At 33.3% G+C, this 22,235-nt stretch overlaps 1 protein-coding gene across 1 annotated transcript in view; it reads left to right on the top strand.

Annotated features, from left to right (window-relative positions):
* The first annotated feature begins 3,363 nt into the window (after window positions 1-3,363).
* Window positions 3,364-22,235, top strand: part of LOC123718624 (chondroadherin-like) — a 45,493-nt gene continuing 26,621 nt past the window's right edge. The window contains exon 1 of the mRNA XM_045675290.1: window positions 3,364-3,471. Within this exon, the coding sequence (XP_045531246.1) occupies window positions 3,446-3,471 (26 nt within the window). The 5' untranslated portion in view covers window positions 3,364-3,445. The remainder of the gene's footprint in view (window positions 3,472-22,235) is intronic.

The raw sequence follows: 22,235 nt of genomic DNA, 5'->3' as shown, positions 1-22,235 counted from the left end.
TGAATAATTTACAGTACTCAGTAATAAAGTGACCATTAAAGACTTAGTATATTATTTAATATTCAAACATTCTGGGTGTTCTTTGTATGTATTTTGTGATAGGTTCTATTTATATTACAGCGCATTTAATATTCACAGAAGGTACACCTTTCATTTTTTTAAACCTTCAAATATGATTAACAGCCAATTTACTTCAACCACTGGCATTTATTTCGGGGTGTCACGACTCGGAACTTGACAACGAAATGCAATTCAATCTAAATTTCAGCCCCAATTCCCACAATATGAATAAATATGTTATGTCCTCATAACTACGAATACTGGCAATAAACATATTTACGAGTTTGTCGCTGAAAGAAAATTTGTTTATATCCCTATTCATTGTGAAGGGAAAGTAATAATGTCGTATGTATTATCTTAACAAATTAATTTATTTCCTTCGCGGATTCGGGTTAGTGATTGTTTTAAAAATCTTAATAACAGTACTTAACAACAATTGCTCTCTTTAAGATTTGGGTAACAGTATAGAATATGTTTTAAGATGGTTTGTCAATTTTTATTAATATTTATAGACATAGCACTCGTGAAGGTTACGTAGAAGCTAGAACGTCTTAATTTGTGCTTACATTGGGAAGTGATAGGGCGCAGCGCGGACACTTTGCCAACTATCGTGTTTCTCTCTCGTGTTTCTCTTAACCAGCATTTAATATGACATTTATAGCGAATTATTCCTTTATGTCCGATTACTTTTAAGTATTGTTTCTGTTCTTAGATGTAAATTTGCAACTTGTAATATTATTGTGTTAATAATTTTATAGATTGTTAATTTAATTGCATTTGACCATGCCTCGATGGACTGTCCATGCGCGCATCTAACACTCATTCCTGCACTTAGTCGGTATGTCCCTTCGGAGGAGGAGGAGATGTGAATGGAAGACCAGCAGTAATATCAATTAATTAAATTTATTAATATCAAGTGGGGAATGCTTCGCTTCTAACGCACCTGTTAGAAGCGATTCAATCTTTATAATATACATTGGCATCACTCCAATGTAAGGAAAATGAAATCGTCTTAAATCGTTTAAGGAAATGAGCTAAGAGGCTTTTTTCTTACCTTTTTTGCGAATCGAAAGATCTCTAACACTGAGTGAATTTTCGATTTATCTTAAATTAAGCTTTCTTAATGTTACGTAGTTTGTCTCTGCCTTAGTGGGCAAAAATCCATGCATAGTAAAAACTGCGAATAGCTGAAAAATTACTTTTGTAAATGCTTTTCGGAACAGCGTATGAGATTTTAAAATGTCGTAAATTGCCATGATTGGGCATTAAAGGCTCAGCGACATCTAGCCGTTGTTCATGCTCATAAAAGGAACGTTTATATTTTGAAAAATACTTTTGCGCTGTGTACACTTTTTTATAGTATTTAAAAAAAACATACTTGCACATGTATAAAGAACACACACTGGTATTTAACTGGTAAGTCTTAGTGACTGAGTGTAAAGACTCCATGACTCGGAAAAGCAAACGGAGAGCAAATTTCAATAATACTATAAATATATATTTTTTTTAAACATAAAATCATGATATTGATTAATATAAGACCAAAATTAAAAAAAAAAGAAAAATGCACCACTTGTGGATGACAGAACATCAATTTTTTGTTGACGTGTTTATTAACATCCCCTTTTACAGATTTCTTAACATTCTTCGTCCAAGTGGTGTTGGGTGACAAGTATCTGTCGATAAAACATCTCAAAAGACGTTTCGCAAATTCAAATTCGACACTCGACTGATGCGATCTCGAACATTTTGTCGAACTCCAATACCTGTGTCCAAAGTATATAAACATACGAGGATAAGGCGACTTAATTATTAAGACGAGATTTATTATTTTTGATAATTTTTGAATTCAGGACAATGTATCACAATTATGAAACCTGAATTTATCTGCTTCTTTTCTCTAAGGACATTGTACGTCGCTATTAAAATTAAATACTTTAAATATACCTACATGATAAAGTTAAGAATAAATTAAGATACATTTCATCTTGAAAATCAATTACCGCAATGGAAATGTGCTTATTTTTCTTTTACAAGTTTTTTATAAACACGAATAAGATTAACGGCAGAATATCGCCGTACGTCACAGTTAAAGGAGAACAAAGGATTCCCATTCCTGGAGGAATATTAACGTGTTCAATTCTATTAACCCAGCCACTGCAGCTCACAATACCTGATTGATAGCTTCGAATGGCTGCGAGGGCGTTATTGCGAGCAATTACGGTAAGATTCAAGCTGTTACATATTATTCATGCAGCTTTCAGTGACGCCATTTCTATCAAATGTACATTTGTGATTGTCTAAAGAACACTGAGCGTAACGATCAGAATTAGTTGTTATCAATTAATATCTGTTTCAAACTGTATTCGCCAGATTTGATATTATTTATTTAGTCTAAATAGATATAGAGAACGAACGTGTTATGTTTATGCTTGCCCGAAAGCGCGAAATTAAGTGAATCGGTAAAATCAACGAACAATTCCCACGCTAGTGTAGGGCAATCGGGCTCACTTTAGTTCAATATCTTATTCAAACTTAACGACATTATTAACTCGTCGGAATCCTCCGAGCATCTTTGAACAAAGTTAAGCTCATTTGGGGATGATCAGTAGTTGCCAGTTTGTAATCAACGTTGTAAAGAAGTATGTTTACCGAACCCCTTGGTACGGCTAGTTTGCAACTAGTGGCTGCTCACAGCTGGTGAAATCATAAACTGCGTGGTGATCAAAATTTTTGTATTTATAGTAATAGTGTTAAAATGTAAATAATAAAAATCCAAGGTTGCCCTTACGCCCCCAGTATAGAATGTGATCGACACCTAGTGCATTGTTGTATCTGAAGCCAAAAACCTAACTCTTCTCGCTGTTCCCCTCAACCCGCTGTTACACCACTATTTAACCACCCTTATATTATCATAAAGCAAACAAAAGAACAAACGATCCTTTTAACTGAGTTTTCTCTCCAGCGTCTTTATTACTAGTTTTCTACAGCCAGCAAGCTGCAGTCACCATAAGTCTATAAACTTTTTTCTCCATTTAATGATAGCGATGCAAAAAGTATCTTTCTTCAGCAAGAAGTTTGTTGATGATCTGACACGGCGAAATGGCGGTCGCGTCGCGTTCAATAGATTCGGTCAAGTTCAAGTTTCAACCCCTAATAGTGGTGGACGCAAAAATAATTCCATACAATTATTAGTTACCCCTATAGGAACGGGCCGCGGGGTGTGCGGGTTGCGGAAGGGACAGGGTCGGTTCCCCTTAGTTCGGCGATCGGCCCTCGCTACCTCGTAGTCGCGCGTCTGTAGTCGAGTGTGCCGGACGTGGCCAGTGAGCCTTGGGCCATGTTTACGGGCAAAGTTTTCGCGCTCTGATCATACCACGGCGCGATGTTCGCAGACCTTCCCTTCCAAAGGTAAGTTTTCAGCCAACTGCGAATTGCACCTGCGAACTGCTATGCGTTAATTATCCGAACACTGGCGTTTATTTTAAAAAATCTTTAAGTACGAGTGAGTTCGGTGGCGGTTGTTGGAGGGATGTTGAAATATATGAAACACTGTTTAATTCATGAGCTTATAACTCTCATTGGTACAATTGGGGTTCTTAATTCTTAGTGCCTCTTTAGTTCTTATAAAAATATAAGTGCAGTTGAGTATTGGAAGGGCGGATTTATTATTAAACTGACCTGAAACAATTTATTAGGTACAAGAGTACGCGATGATTGCTAACATTTAGTTTGCGCTTAATAATTTGAAACATTAGTTACGTAACTCACGCCAATTGAAGTTTTAAAGTTAATTTAAATTAAACCTTATTCAATTTAAGGGAAAATCATAGAGAGGAGGAGGAGCTATTCGAAAACCCAATAAATGTATATTATTTTCGGGCATTGTTTTGTATTTACTTCTAGGAATTTTCCTGAACTTTACTGGTTTTTTTGGCACGGGGGACAAAGAGATTAAAACATCCTAACTCTTCTGCTTACGACTTGCTAGTTGTTTCACTTTGAATTAAAGAAGCTGCAACATATTCCTAAACAATAATTGATGTGTATTATTTTATAATTTACAAAGCGTTGTTTCTATTATCCAATAGATTGGATTAATTCAGAGTATGACACAGCTATAAACCTGGTGCCGGTGATTCAAAGCAGGTGTCGCAGTTGTCGATACTTTACCTTTTTTGGCCTAACTTCTAACGAAGGGTGTTATTCAATATTACACTTCACGTTCATTTAGTAGCTTTTCTATTTATTCTTTATTTTTAACGGATAAAATGCGATTTTTTGATACTTTTTAACTAAAATTGAGCGTCGCCACGATTCCTGAAAAACAACAAATGATTATAATGTCCGATTCCATAGAAAATTATAACTAGAAGATTTGAACATGCCTTACCGTTTCACCAGTGGGTAAACTTTACACAAGAATGTGTTATATCCGATTTATATTTGAGAAAAAACCGCTCTAATGCAGACAGTAAAAAAAGTTATTGCTGAACTCAAACGCGTCTCAAAAGAACTATAAAAAACAATTGTTACAGTTTTAATCTGAGTAAACTTCCCCTACATGTCTAATGAATATTATGCTTTCCTTGTTTATATATAGATAATTTAATTTAAATTCGTACAGTAGATTCAGAAACGAGCATTGAAAACTATATACAATCATTTAATGCACTGAGAATTGGAACAGGCCAATTTAATCATTTTACTCGTTCTTGCATTCTATTAAAAATATATTACGTTTAATGTATACATAGTACCTAATTGTAATGAATGTACGTATAAGCGGACGGCACCATCGATCTGCAATTCATTAGGGCGCAACCCCTCGTATGCACGCTCCGCGTTCCATTCTGATTTAACACGAATAAAAGTTTGTATATTGACCCTTCTTTTAAATTGTATGCGCACTAAAGTAGCGAATTCACGAGCAACCCGCTCGACAGACTTTGATTGCTATTATTGAAGTCATACACACAAATACTAAAGTATTAAACGATAAAGTACGGCGGATACAACAATCTATAATCCATAGTTTTAAAGCAATTTTTAGAAAATCAGTTATAGCACTTTATTTAAAACGTGCTGAGCATCTACAAGGTTGTCTGGAGTCTGGAGCCGATCTCGATACTCGTATTTATATAAAATATATAAAAAAACTTCTAATTTCATAAACGAAGCTTATCAACAATATATGTAAACGTAATAATTTAAATTTACTTCGCCATTAACATGATACGTAGAAAAATAATATTAAACGCTTATGTTAAATATTTCTCATATTTCAGTCATATTTCGTATCAAAAACGATGAATGAGACGAAAAAATCGAAGTAAAAACTTACTTGATACTCAGTAAATATTACTTTGAAAAATCCACAGCAGCGGGTTTATTTCAGAACCGTAGATAATAAACAATTGGTTATTTCTCACAAAATTACGCTTGATTTCGTGAGTAGGCTTCTTAGGCAGAGCCGTTCATATTCACATACAAATAGAATTCTTAATGTGATGTTATGTATTCCAACAGTAGCGCCTTGTGTATCTTTTCTTTATCTCTTGATTATAAATTTAAAACTGATGGGAAGGTGTTTCCGATCTGGGTTTAAAAGTGAATTTAATTATTTAGATCTCGTTACCCATTTCATCTCTTGTAATATTTTTAAACAAAGTTTGGGCATAATCTTTAAAGGCATATTTATTAGGTATATATTTTTATTATTTTACCCTTCTCTATAGAATGAACCAAGTAAATAACTCCCTCAGAATTGTACATTGCCTTATGTCACCACACGTTATCCGATTCCACATTATTTATTATATTTGTCGGTAAAACCACAGCTTACCTGAACACGATGTAAATCATAATTTCGTCCCACTTGCTCCAGAAATTGTTTATAATTTCTACGAGTTTTAATAGTCAACTTTGTGTCGGCGGTTACAATGCGAATAATTATTATTATTTAAGCTTAATTCAATTAAAGCTAAATAAGACTTTGTTGATTTATAATATTAAGTAGTGATAATTCCTTTTATTGTAATTATATTTTTTACTACATATTTAAAAATTATACCGACCATTGCGACCTTTTCATAGATTTTTTATACTAGGCTAGTTGAGTTAAAGCACTTACGAACGGTTTGACGAAAAGCGAACATACTACAAATGCTTCCTTTCAATAAACATATCTTGTATAGTAAGGTACACCTAATATAATATTATAGTGACTTTGGAACTTTGTAGAGTATTCCCTGATGTCTAAATGGGAACAGAATGACTTAGGAATGCAGGTACACGGAAAACGAATTGCGCAGATGTTTATTTAACGTTTTGAATTTTTAAAATTATGAGAAATGCTGTAGTGACCACATTCGTTATAAATTCTATTTACAAAACAACAAAATACTTTATTGTGCAGCATATAATATGTTAAACATTGCGTCTAAAAGTAATTTTAATTCATATAAAGTCACGGCTGTCGATTGGGAACTATACAATTATAGGTTAGCCTAAACACACAAAGGATTAGATATACAGGGAAGCGCTTGGCAAACGTTCTAACATTGATCTACCCTCTATACTACGACCACTATTTTATTTTTAACACATACAGGGTTTCTAGATTACATAGAAAATGGTAGCGAGGAAAAAGAATTTTCTTAAAGTACTTTCACTTCGCCGGTAGTGCATTAGTGGATTGGTCTAGATTCATGACTTGGCGATTACCTGATTAGCTGAGTACTGAAAGCTATTGAACGACCAAATGACTTGCTGAGATATTTAAACCGAAACTGATTGTAAAGTTTCGCCAGTTTTATGGGTACAAACTTTACACGGAGTTTCATTATTGTGTAGTGTACAGAGATAATCATTTTTGGCATATTTTTCAAAGTTTACAGTATTTTTTCATTCACACAATCAAGGTTATCTGCATCTCATTTCCGAAAAAATATTATTATTTTCATAATAAAATATGGTAATAATACTTGCAAAAATAATTACAAAACTCAAATACTGCTTTGAACTTTTGTTTTGTTTGTTTTATGTACCTGTATGTTTGCTGTACGTATCACGTTGCCATAATATATATATATTAACCAAAGCAATTCTTAGTAATCTTGTGTCTCTTTTGAATTCCATTAATTTTTTTAATCATTCAGCAATTTTAATTTATCATTAATAAATTAGTATATAAATCATTAAATTCACTAAATTTAAATTGATTAGCAATTCCATTAAATATTAGTATGAATGGCACTCAAAGGTTAGTAAACGCTAGACCGATCACCCGGTACACGGTCAACGACTTGCTAATATACAAATTGTTTTCATTGTCTAGAACGCTCATTCAGCTAATCAGCTACATCGGTACAATCATTGAAATGTATTGGTAATTTGTTGATATTGCTACTCACCTGGTGATGTCGCTCGTGAACACGTGTTCGTGTAGAAATATCTGCAACTTCGACACTAGAAAGCTTCGACTTTAAACCTAAGTGATTTCAATGTAAATACATTTTACGAACATACTTCTATTATTAGTCTTTTTTTTAAGATAATGGTCATAACAGCACAATCCTTTTAGAAAGGCAATCTTTACATCGATCTAAGTAAGTGAAAGCCGCTTATAACAGTAAGCCCGTGTGCAGATTAATCTTTACGAAACGGGCATTATTCTCGAAATCTTGAACAGCAAAGCAAGAGTTGACTAAAGCGAACTAAGCATCTAATAATTAAAGATTCAGAAATGAAGTTCAAAATGTGATTGTCGATGTATATAAGTGGTTGTCTCATTTCTCAGTTTCGTGTTAGTTTGAAAAGAAAGGGGAACCCGTCTGCTTTGGATGCGATCGTTTTGTTTTACAAAGGCTGTCTGCAAACAAAACCCATTCAGCTTGTGAGGGATGTTATGTACGTATAACATGGGGCTAATTTTGATGCAAGGCAATCCTAACTTAGGGGAGATTTTACATTATTTATAGTGTGCATCGACGTAGTATATAACATTCTGATGTGTAGGATAATCAATAGAGAAAAATAATTTTCATTTATTTTCCATTATTCACGGCTATTGTTTATGAATTGATGTTATTAACCCAAATAGAAAAACTTATAATTAAAAGATAATTAATTATTGACATGTGTAAAATTCAGTTTTTGCTAGATTTACTCACTTTATCTTACACGACATTATGCTATTTTTTAATGCGAAATGCCACGTATTATTTGTGTTAAATATGTAGGAAGCGCTGTTACTAACTCGAGCTCAGATGCTAAACTTCAGTTTGATTGAAATTACTGAACTATCTGATGGTTCTGTAAGTTTAGATTAGAGTAATAAAAATGCAATAAACTGTGCCAGTAAAAGTAGGAGTTAGTTTGCGAATATTCGCAAATAAACGATGAATAAATAATAGCGACGTTTTAAACGGTTTGCGAATATTTTGAAATACATCAATTCAACGAGATAACGCTTTACGCTTTATTTGACGTTTTTAAAATGATTTAAGATAACATACTTTTATGTACTTAATATATTGGGCTCCCGATCGCAATGACGGTGCGATCACATCGAAGAGATTAAAATAATTCTTGAAAAGAAAAATAGTTAAAATCATGGGATGTGGAAATCGTAAGTGGGGAGCTTTTCTCCTAATTGCTGAATGCGAAGACTCTAAAATTGTATTGCATTATGATATAAAACAGACAAGCCGTCTAACAATGCCATTGTATCAACAATCAAACTTAAGCATCGCTAACGACTACAATTGTTCAGTAACCACAATCGTATTCCTACGTCTGCTGAGAAATTCATTAGCTGTAAGGGCAATAGGTTCGAGTGGTTGGACTCAAAGGTAAGGGATTAGCGGGGTCGTGTGTATTTCGCCTATTTCCACTCGTTCCAATGTAAATTGACGCTCTAACTGCTTCGAATCACGCATCGCCGTTATATAGGAATGTTATTGCAGGAATATGTACGAAATGTTCAGAATATATTCTCGGCCTTGAGGCATCAAATACCAGTTGGAATGTTAAGCGTTAGTACCGGCTTTGTGATGGTCTTAGCGATTAATTAATTATTATTGTTTTGTGGTTTTATAAGTGCCATCTTATTTATCGCTGTTGGCCTTCAGGGCCCCGTTACACTTTCGCCGCTTACGGATTTGTTTCTTTATACTAAATAATATTATGCATTGATACAGAAGACAAGGCTGGTTTACTTGCATTTAAAAAAAAACATCACTTATATTTCCGACTATTTTAGTAACAGATTAATCTAAACTCGGCCATCTGCTACGTTACCCTGATATCAACCTCATTTCAACAAAAGCTTTTTAATTAAGAGAAACATTATATAATCCCTTTTGTTAGAAATAGAAAATTAAGTAAAAGTTCGTATTTCTACAGATTTCAATGAATTTATTATTTACAGCTAGAAGTTTTTTTTGTTAATAAATATATCGTTAATAATATGCAAGTATTTTTTAACAAAACTAAATGGGGCTAAATTTGGCATTATTAACCTGGACATAAAAGTAGCTGTCTCATAAGGATACGTTCTCATAGCAACGGGAGCAAGGATCCTATAGTTGGATTTATCGTCGGTTGATACTCATAAATACTCAAAGTGCACAATATTTTCGAGCCATTAGGACGTTTATTGAGAAATCGTCGTTTTATTTTGCTGGATAAAAGGCTATCTACCACTCTACATTCAGCTCTGAAGTTGCAACAAAATGTACGTAGAATTTTGTTCGTGTTGGGATTAAAACATTGTTAGAGCTGGCCCAGCGGTAAGGCGGCGTTCACTAGCTCACGCCAATTTGAAGCAGCTTGGGTGCCATTTTATATTTTCTGGGTCGTAAATGCTTTTGCGACGTAAGCGGCTCCTTTGAATATCATTTGTACATTTAAATGAGTTTTATTTGAGCGATTTCAGTAAGCTGGAAGTCCCGGTAGGTATAAAGGCGCCGCCCACATAGATCACCGGGTATCTTTTTTCATGGAAACAACATTTTTTTATTCTAAGTTATATTTTCCATTCGTTGATTTCAATAAAAAGAGTCACAAATATGAAATATAGGTCAGCCTTCCATCAGAGTCATCAAAATGTTCTAATGACATCATGTTCGAAGTTCCCGAAGCGTAACAACATTTTGTCATATTTAATATAAGATTTACGTACATTAATTAAATTTCAAATTAAATTAAAACTAAAATACTAACAATTAACTAAAACTTGCTGTCAAATGTAGGCAGCTGTCAGCCAATCAATGGGGCTGTCATCTGGTAAGGCAGGAGTTGTTCGTTGCACTTATGTTATATTATGTAACTAAAAGTATAAAATATTCTTGTATAATATGCCTTAATACTTAGCGCGGCATTACATTGTATCTGTAACAAATGTGCTTTATATGTTACCGAACGAATCTTGTTTCTATTTGCTTTGTCGCTTTCGTTTCGCAAGGTATTTAAATATCTTGCACAAACGAATAACAGTTAGTACTAATCTGAACAATAACTCAATAATGACTTAGTTTATATCAAACTAAGTAGAATTATTGTATACAGTATGTTTCTTAATCTATTGCGTATGAAAGGTGCACTGTCATCAAACTCATAGCAATACTTTATTTTGCGAGGAAGATAATAAAATTAATCTCTATAGTAAAAATTACAAGCGTTTTGGGTGATTCCTTTAAATGAATCCTTTCGGAAGCAAAGTGAATATCAAATAAACACTCAGAACAGACATCTTAAGTCGGGATTTGCGACGCTCGGGGAAATAATTTGGAGACATTGAGGGAACTTAGGCTATTCTAGTCGGCTCAGCTAATTTGCCGATCGAGCCTACTTTTCAATCGACTTCAAATATCGATGATTTCATAAGTTATTAAGTTAAATAATTAAATCGTTTTTGGAGGCCGATGTTGGTGTTCGGCTGGTTATATGTCTTCCAGGACTATCTAAGAAGCTAACACGTTGGGTTATAAAACAAACACACGTAGTTTTAAGGATCTTATGTCTTTGAAAAGGAACGTTTTTATCAAACTGCGCCATGCAAACCAGCCATGAAAGGGTTCCAAGTACGTGCCGTCTCATTATAAACAGGAACTGTCTCGCCTCCTAGTTTTGATGTGCCATTTTCGACTGACTTTTAACTGCCTATACCTATACCTATAGAAAGGATTCTCAGCAAAAGATCTTTTGTCGGTCGTGACCAAGCTGAGGGTTTAAAACTAAACATTTATTCATTTTGTTTTTTCATATATCGAAGTTTTATACAAAAACGGCATCGGTATTGCTAGTGGAAGTACTAGACTAAAGAAAAACCAAGACTAAGCTAACTAATGTAATAACAAAAAATTTATAAGCCAAGAGCGGTTGCTATTTCCATAAAATATAATCTTTTTAATTCGTTATAATTTTCTACGTATTAACTTAACTACCATGTAGGTTAAGAAAATTAAATATTAGATATATCTTTTTATTAAAATGGTTAACACAAACAATCTAATAAATAGAACATTAATTTAACCTCTATAAGTAAGATGCGCGTTTGAAATACCTAATAAATACTACAATTTGCATATTATTTGTAAGATGCTTAATATTAAAATGTTTCATTTCTCAGTCATTGAGGATAGAGACTGGGAAATTATTACCATCCAAAATTACAACTTTTGCATCATACACTTAAAAATGATTCTAAAACAAGATCTCTTACGGGGCATTTGACCTGTCCCTTAAGATCTGTGGGACTGTTTTTAATAATTTCCGCTCGTAAAGCTGCCGTATGACTCCTAATACTTAACCACTTCTCGATTGGCAATTTACTTTAATATAAACCCAACATGTCTATAATAAGTGGCTGAAAATGCATCGCATCGAAAAATAATTTGTATTCGTGTTTGGTCGTAATCCTTCCCATTATTTATTTAAGCGGCTTTAAATTCAGAATTCATTGCGTTATTTCATACATAAATAAGTAAATAAGACCATTTGTACATATTGTGTGGAATTTTATTCAGAATAAATTGCTTGAAATTACAAAAAGGTTACTTAACGAAAGAAATGTTATGAGCTCGTCTTTACCTAGAATAGATTGATCAATAATATTTAATGTCGTATTTACCGGGTTGTTTACAGTTACTTTCATTATAATCTGAAAGGACCAAGTTTAATGTATTTTTGTTGTCAGCTCTCCATAGTAATTATTAAAATTAAGATTTAACCGATGCGGTTTTCTAAGATGAAAGAGGACAAACACTTTAGAATATTGAAAATAAAACAGTGTAATTTTCTGCACGCTAAAGCATTAAAGCATACGAGCTAATCTGACACATTCACTACTAATTTTTTCCTAAACCTTTCAAAGGCTTCAGCCCGCCGTGTATTTCAACCCAGAACATTTTTTTCCCTAGGAAGACAACTTTGATGCTGATGATAGCTATGGAGACGAACCGCATTATGGTAAATAACTGTTTATGATTATTGTTAATAAAGCATAGAACCTGCTTAAAAAAAGAAAGCTTACATTTGTATTAGTAAAAGATACCTTTATTATTTATTCGAGCTTATATTGAGGGTAGACATTTTGTAAACCTTCAATTTAAAAGATATAAACCTCCACGGAAACTAGTTACAAATATTACATGAGACGTTTTGCATCAATATCATCTGGTTTCACTCCGGTATAAATAACATTGAACAAAACTACCTAATTACGTAGTTTCTGCAAGTTCAGTGCAGCACAATGAACGACTCGTGATACTCATAATATGGCAATGCAATTTAATTACTTTCGTTGTAATATATTTTGGTTCTATTAAGTTCTAACCACCCTATATTACAATTATGTTCGGCTCTCCTCTAACAAACAATAGATTTTGATTGCAAGAGCTGCCGAGAGAGATGTTAAGAGTGTGTAATGTGCATACACCGAAAAGCTTTAAACAGCTTTAGCAATACGTCTTGTGTAAATAGTGAGGGTTATTGGTAAAGCACACAGGCAGGAGCATAAATACATTCAATCTTAAATTCAATCACATACAAGTGATTTTGTAAATCTTTTTTGAGATTAAATATCTATAAACCTAAATCTATCATTATAAATAAACTTCTCTTGTGAGCAAAACGTACAGCCTTGGTTCGTACAGTATCTTCGTGTATTGAGAGATTCTAGTTATTTTTATTGTTAAATCTTGCTAATCGCCCGATTTTACACCATTTGTTGGTCAAGAAGAGGTCGATTTCAAATAACTATCATAATAGCTTCCTCGAGTCTAAATGCTTATTATAATTATTAGGAAGATAGTACTTTAGTAAACATGGACTGGAATAATTACCTGTGAGGATTACTGTGCTACTATTAAAAAAAATGTGTTGTGATCAAGCATTTTGGACACCATGCTCTCTATTATCCTCGACACTCAACTCGTCTAATGTAATGCATGAGAATTCGGGATCCGATGTAAAGGTAAAGTAAGTTTTCTGAATTTAAGATTAGCTCATTAGAATAAAGAGCATAATACCTCATACAAAATCAATGAGGGACAGGACGGTTCTTTTATAACTTTTAATAAAACGCTCGTATCAGACTGAAACACGTCGAAAGATATATTTTGTAATAAAAAGTTTTTTTTCATAAAATCACTCCTAAAATCCTTATGTTTTGTCAAGGAAACAAGTTTTGTATATCAGAACCAATGTGCGAACAATGGTAAGATCCAAAACTAAATCATGTGTTGAATTCACAAGTAAGTCGCACATGACTTCTCATGCAACGTGGACTTTAAATATTCAACTTGTTTGTTGATTTCTCAATTACTCGCAATTGCAAGAGTTGTAGCATTTGTTAGATATAGTGATATATGTAGATGGTAAGTAACTTCATCGTGAACTTTGATAGTTAGTTCATAGTTGACGAAACTATTCGTAGTCACGTTTGTGTGGACTTTAATTGACATAGAGTGCGCGAAGCATATGCTTATTATTAAGGAACTATAAATATAATATTATTAAAAAACCACAATAACGCCAAAATAACAAAATAACAATCGTAATATATTAAACGTCTAACAAAAGAAAACGCAGGTAGCATTGCCTAGAACCTATAATCTAAACACAGAGACATAAGTTTTCGTATTGTCTTGTCACAAAATGTAATAACTAATAGATTATGTATTCGCATGAAAGTAATGGCGGCCCAGTATAAAACAAAGCCCCTTTAAAAAAATATTCACGTTCAGATTTCGTATAAAATTGAAGTATAAACTTTTACTATCAACGTTACGATGCACGTGCGTTATTCAGTTATTTTCCTTTAATTATTCAGCCTCCGTGAAAAAATGCACATTGAAGTAACAAAGTCACAACTAGTTCGACAATATCAAGGAAATAACAAATATTAAAATGTTTGTGAATTCTCATAACCTTAAAAAGAGAGTTTCGAAGACAACTTTAATATGCTGAGTTTCAAATATTCTGATTTGCATCTTGAATCAACCTATCATGATCTTTCCCTCGTCGTATTTGTCATAGCACATACTTAGTCTAAGTTAGACGTGTTATGCACGAATATGTATGATCGGAAACTGTGTAACATTTTTCTACTAATGTTCATAATTTCTATAATTCATATTGGAAAAGGGGTTCATGATGAATAGTCATCATCACCCTGCGAGCTTTTTGTATCTGTACCTGTTGCCTTTATTTTTACCCTAACTGCGTAACCTAACAAATGATTATTAGAGGCAAGACGAGGTATGACCGATTCATAAGAGGCCTTTTGGCACTCGCCCGGCGAGTCGAGCCAAACACTCAGATGATTGGGATTTGTAAGCGTTTTAATATTTACGTGTTTAATCTCATATCCCTTGTTGGATATCGATGAGATGTTCTTATATTTGAGTTTAAACGCTATTTACATATTAAGAAAAATAATAAATCATTTCAGGCAAGGGGAAACATGATAATTAATAGCGTTAGTTTGGTAAATATTGGCACCTATGGAAGTATTGAAAAGTATATTGATTTGATCTCACTAAAATTATACTATCAAAGAGTACTAAAAAGTTGATTAAAGAAAAAAACAAAACTAAAAGTTTCTCGGGTAGGACATAAAAAATCCATTGAATAGACATTCTCAATTTTTTATTCAAATTGATTGGGTCACTGTAAAATGCATTGCGCTGGAACGGCTCTTTTTTTTGATTTATGAATTGATACATTCATAACTCAACGTAGATCGTATTGTCCAGCCAAAGGTCCTAACCAAGTACAGTATCCGTCCTCCATAATTCGGCCGTTATCTACATTTTCAAACAGATTTTGGTATTTGAGGAATAGGTGCAGGATGACACAGCTTGCGATTAACCAACCACATTAAGCCTTTTCGCTCACGAACTTATGTCATAACGCATAACCGCATACGAGGTATAGCGTTACCAAAAATAAAGCTGTTTTGAAATCGAAATGCTATAGAAGCATATATATAAAGATCGTCGTTGTTGGACCAGTGAATTCGCGTACCTGAAATCAACGGACAATACTTAGCATTGATAATACTCGGAGCAGTATCAATACTACGTCTCTATTGATGTCATGTTTGATACGTTTCGATTTAGCCAAGCTTTGAGTCAATGTTCCTTTGTCCTCGTAATGAGTTTGGAACATTATGTATTACCTTCCCAATCAAGATGAAGATATTATTAGTACTACATACCATACACTAACATTAATTAAAGTCTCAACGCATCGCAATGGAATAATAATGTACATATGTAATAGTTGTAGCATTTAAACTTAGCGCCGTAATTCTCCATTGGCTTGAGGTCTTTTATGTCAAGTCTGTTTATCGCCCTACTCTACACTCTGAACATTACTAGCCGATAGCTTTTTAAACTCAATAAAGTCTAAGTTAATGCCCACATATAATACTACTCTTTTTTATTAAATTAAAACAGTGATAAATATGATATTAAACTAAAAAACTCCAAAAGGAATTTTGATAGCAAAGGTAATATTTCATTAACACAGCCATTTCCAGCAAAAACCATTTCTAATTTTCTTGAAGGCTTAATAAATAAAATACGAGCTAACCTTTTTGCTCGATTCCCTAACCTAAAATTTGCATGTCTGCGGAAGTCATTTCGCCCGTAACGCTGCGATACATTGCGGCGTCCAAAGCCTTAATCATTCACTCGCTTTTGTTTAAAGCAGCCTTCTGGAGATCCTGTTATTGCTTATTTAAGAGATTTTCACGTAATTATGAAACATTTCTATTGAGATTTTTTAAGTCAAGAAAACATTTAATGACTCATTGGTGAAGCGCTTGTTTTATGAAATAAGTACAATTACAAAACTTATGCGTAGAAAATCAACAACCGAAAATTGTTACGTGTCGGTAGTCACTAAAGACTGATTATATATTTGCCTATAAAGAAAGATGACGATGTCAGCCCACGGCCGATATCACCAGCCAAGAGTCATGTATATAAAATATAATTCTTTATTTCCAATTTGTTATGATTTGATTTTTAATGTATATATTTGAGTCCTGATACTTAAAGGCTATGATGACTAGACATTTGAACAGAGTATACTATGCTGAAAATGTTTTCTGAGCCAGTATTTGATTACTTAAATATATATTTTTTATTAGTTTAATAAGTTATCTCTTAATGATGATTCTCGTTATAAGTTGGTGAGCTTGGTTGGTCTTTGCTGACCAACAAGAAACGTTTTCTTGATTTAAAAATATTGTCTCTTTTTTTACATGAGCATGATGTACGTTATATGATCGTAATTACTATTAATGTTTAATAATATACGGAAAATCACATAATTATCTTAAGAAATTATAATCGTTTATATATATTTTTGTTGCAGGCTACTATCTAAATTGTTTCTAAATAAAATTAGGAAGAGGCACACTGATGTAGTTCGCATGTAGCGAACACTTGACGATGATGTACAAGACTTTGAGCACTGTTCAGAAAGTGTTGATGAAATCCTTTTGTCTGAGTCATAAACACTGGTGTGGCCACGGACCAACTACTTAATTGGAGATACTAATAGAGCCTAGTAGCAGACATATATGTTAACGATAGCATATTCACTTTTATCCTAGCTTGTAGATTAGTTAGTTTAATTTTTACACTTTTATATACAGCGTGAGTCTCACCGTCGAGTTGTGAAAAGGGTATAAATAATCATTTTAAGTCCTTTACTGAATATTTATAAGTATACTGGTGACATATACGATGTATGAGAATCAAACAATGCAAATATTTCAAGATTAAATAACGTAATGTGAATAATTTTATAATGATGCAAAATCGAGTCAACAACAAAAGTCTCCCAATTAAAGTTTCCGTATTAAACTGTGTAGTGAATACTTGCGAAAGCGTCATTCAAACTTTGAAAAGTGTTTTTGACTCATGTTAATGTGGGTAAAGGATCTCGGAATTAAAGTTCCACATCTCGGTATTGCAAAGCTTAAAATTCCTCTTCTTACTTATTCCAAAGTTCGCAGAAGTTTAATAATCGATGCAACCAAAAGGAGATCTAGCAGTCCCCAAAATAAATAAGTCTATGTAGACTTACTCAATCGTCGGAATCAAGACACGACACCTAATTCTAAATTGAATTCTAATATTTGATATCGAGTGTCGCTTTTCAGAAATAAAACGAACTGATAAATAAAAGATAGCTAAAGATCGTTATCGTAGTTTTCGTATTGTTTCTCTTTGCAGCTTTGAATCTTCATGGAACTCAGTCACATTGTTGTTCAGTAAATCGTTACAACTTCAAACAATCAAAGCGTAATCATTTCCTCGTTTACGTGGCGTTTATTTTATTTCCCGAACGATGAAACCCATTAGGCGCCGCAGATACCCTAATAGGTAATTTCCGCAGCGCAGCACTAATTTGTACTAAACACTGTACGTAGTGAAATTGAAGTTCTAAGTACAACATGTTTGTAATAAATATTCAACTAATATTGTTAATTCTGTTATCAGTATATTTGCATTATTGTACGCCCTTTGGGCAGGTAATGCAATCAGATATCGTTTTGCCATAATAGTCATCAAAGGCCAATATTGTATAATTTATATTAAAAAATATCGAAAACTAAGGTATTTTATGTCTCGTAGCTTTCTAGCCGGTTTTAAAACAGTAAAACGAAAATGTTAATGTATAAACGATATTCTTTTACTTTTTGTTTTAAATATAATAAAACGAACTGTTTAATCTTTTTATATTTCTATATCAACGACTCAGTCAGACCACAAATCAGTAAGAGCATATGTTAATCATAATTGCGCAATCAAAGTTGTTCCGGTCGCTACGTCTAGCGACGACTACGAACCTTCGGGCCAGTCAGTTGTAGGAGTAGTTATGGATCCTTCGTTAAGGACGGAAGGAGAGTTCCTTCCTCCATAAATTCATGTAGCACGACATTTTCGTACAGTATGCGATTATAAAAAATCAAACGTGTCTCCATTTTGCGTTGGTACAAAAAGAAATACACAAACAATTTATAGTTGTATAGTTTATAGCCATTTACAGTCTAACAATTGGCTTGTTTTGTCGACACGGATGCAAGCAGTAAAAAATGGATACTAGCGTTACTCAATTTGAAATCAAAGTATATTCGTTAATGTTTAAATAGCTTTTTAACCAGCCATGTTTTCCAGTAAGGCTCTCATTTCTCTTGGGGGACTATAAAATTTAAAACGCTTTAATATAAAATAGAAAGCAATTAATGTTTGATCCACTAAACATTTTGATTAAAGCTGAGCGAGCTTTAATTTCGAACAGTCGAGATCATCCTTTAAGGTTCTGATTTTACAAATTGTTTAACGATTCGTTTCATCTACTAAACGCAGCTTTTAAGTTATGGTTATGAAAGTATACCTTTGACTCATGCCTTCACTCTTGAAAGCTGCATTAATACTTCACAGACGGTTTTATCGAATGGCAATTGACTTCTATTTACAGTATAAGCATTTACGGCAACATAAAAGTTAATATTGGTGTAAAGTACGGGAGATCATTGGGGCTTTTGTTCAATCGTATTAGAGACGTATGATGCGCACTTCGATATCTCAATACATGATCATGATTATCTACATGAATAACGTCAATACGTGACCAGTCTTCTTTACTGTAAATATTATTCTGCCCATTTTTATCATAAAATGTGGCAATTTTTTATCAGTATTTAATTCAATGATAATAATTGATATCAACGATGTAATTTTAGGAAACAATTATTACTTAATCTTTATTAGTTCCCATAATATTTAGTTGTCCATAATTGGAAATTAAGATATTTCATTTTTGTATAAAAATGTCGTTCTAAGTGATTTCATCTTTGACTATTGGTGAGTCATTTATTTTTAAAACGACTCTTTAGATGAAAAGGTTTCACAGGTTACTTTCTCTGCTGATACAATTTTAAATAGAGTAAGATTTCGATTGTTTTTATTTAGTAGCTTAATTATGAAATTTACTTTTGGCTTAGTGTTTTGCGCAGTGCAGCTGTATATAATAAACAATATTCTAGCATCGTAATAATTTCATAATTTTATTTAAAATATTTATACAAATAGCGTCAGGCGACTAATAACTTAGTCTTATTATAACAAGTCGATCGATAAAAACGTTTCTCCAGAGATTTACTACGATCTAGTCAGTCAGTCAGTCGGCTTTGAAGGCTCAGTTAGGAAAAATGACGTCGATTAGAAAAGCAACTGAATTATAAGATATATGTATAATTCAGTTGCTTTGTATGAAAATTAATTCTCATAATGCACACCTTCCGTTTAGTTATATTTGGTATTGTACTGGTGTTCCGTCTAAAATAAAACTTTGTAAAAAATATGGCAAAAGGTTTCATTAACTGTGTTACAATATTAACAAGATGAACCTATTGTCTGATTGAAATGAATAAATTATTATTAATTAATAATTGATTCTAATTGAGATCAAAAGATTATTATTACGTCGGCAGCTTTTTATAATATAAACATATACGTAGAGGGGAAACCGAGTTTTTAAGCGTTTAAAGAAGTGCGGCTTCCATAATCAGAATAATGGCAAATTGTGGTTTGATTATGAAATGTGTATTGGCTAAATGTATTGATTACCTGCCAAAACCGCACTGTCTTAACAATACTAGGAATGACGAAGCGAGAATAGAACTAAACAAGTCTCTATTCATACAAGTCGAAGCGACCCTTCCTAAAACTAGAATTTCACTAAACTATCAAAAGCTCTAAACTACTCGAAGGAATTATACAAATTGCCCAAACTGTGGGAAAGGTTTTTGTCAATTTTATCACAACGACAAGTTTGCTATTTTGTAAGCGGATTGCGACAAAATCCGAGGGAAGGTTCGACCACATTATTTGCGATGTAAACCCACTACAAAAGGCCCTTAAGCTAACATTCGCGCCAAAACAAATTTCACTACCCATACAAAGGTAATCTAATAATAATACCGCTCTTCGAATATTATTTTTAGCCACATTTCACTTTTGCCTGTCCGAGACACGACAACACTTTGTTCGAAAAATTGCAAGTTGCCATCTTTCTACTCGCTTTATTTTTGTCGGCTTATATGACTGCTAAGGTCGAAAATAAACTAAAACGACTGCCATTAAAAAGGACATTGAAAATTAATTAAAAATTCTACTTTAACCGCTTACGAACCGTAATCACTACGTATGATTACTAAATATTCCAGTAGTAGCATGGAGATGACAGGAGCATTATCGCATCATTAAAAAAATCCGCCCATTGGTAATTTTGCTATGCGGGACCAATCGAGTTACGACGGCTTTCATCGTATAAACCTACTTCAAAATCGAGCATTTCATAAAATTAAATTAATTTTGTTGCACGTAGTTGTAATGCCAAATTTTGAGAAGGTTTTCTCAACTGGCACGAGTCAAAGAATGCTCGAAGTCGTTAGAATACTCATAAAATAGATCTTAGGGAGGCAGTCGGGCAAAACGCCTAGAGAAATGCAAAGCAATGGCCTAGATATTGCAAGGACTTAAAACTCTCCGGGTGTCCGTTTGTTTACACATTGGAAAAGCATTGACCTCCTTTGGCCTTCCGCCAAAAATCCAATTTAGAGTATAGCCTACATCTTATCCTGACTACATATTCTCACGGGAACTTATTGATACGAAAACAAACACGTTATGATCGATCCCTCTGCGGCTTTTCCTTAGAGAATGCTTTGGTGGTATTTTTGCGGCATTTAATGGAATGTTCTTGTCTTAGTTTTTTATTAACTAGAAGTCTCAACCGATTCATATTTTTAATGAGTCATATCACGCGGTCTTATTGCAATTTAATACAATGGTATCCTGATATTTTTTTTTATTTTTTTAAACAAATTGTGTTGGTTGATGAAACTTTGTAAATTTAAAGAAGAGCGAAGCTCAGATTGAGGCCTCCCTAGTAAGTCACAGGTCTCTGATTTACTAGGGAGGCCTCAATCTGAATTCTATTATACATATATTTAAACAAATAAAGAATTTTGATTTTTTTTAAATTTTGATACATCATATGTTATATTACATTTTACTGTTTGAGGAAGTGTAGGAGAAGAAAGTGATGCTAAATGCCGTAAAAATTCAAATGGAAGTCAATTTACAAATAGAATGGCGAAGTAACAAAATTGTTCAACGACACCTAAGATCAGTTTATCTTTCGGTTGAGAGGGGCCGATTTTATACCGAGTGAATCAGCTCTTGTTTAAATGCATCGCTCATGACGGGTTAATCTCTGCTCGCTAAGGTCGTGGGATACTACCCATAGCAGAGCTAAATCGTGTTTTCTGTTATGTAAGGACCAGCGCTTACTGCTTCGATCCCTTTCAAGTCCGATATTTTGCCAAAATTTCTCCTAGATTATTTTAGACAAATATAAACAAAATATGTGAATACAATATCCTAGCATGACATTGGATTTAATGAAAGAAAAGACTTTTTTACCGGTTTGAAGCTATGTATTATTATAAACTTATAATTATTTTACATAATTTTAAATTTAATTTTTCCGACGTTTCGCGTGATTTACAGCGTGTGTGGTCACGGTGGCTGAATACAAAGGGTGTTGAAAGTGTCACAGCTGTGGAGAAAGTTGTGATA

The sequence above is a fragment of the Pieris brassicae genome, chromosome Z (genome assembly GCF_905147105.1).
Source record: "Pieris brassicae chromosome Z, ilPieBrab1.1, whole genome shotgun sequence".
Classification (NCBI taxonomy): domain Eukaryota; kingdom Metazoa; phylum Arthropoda; class Insecta; order Lepidoptera; family Pieridae; genus Pieris; species Pieris brassicae.
This window is presented reverse-complemented; position numbering and strand designations above follow the sequence as displayed.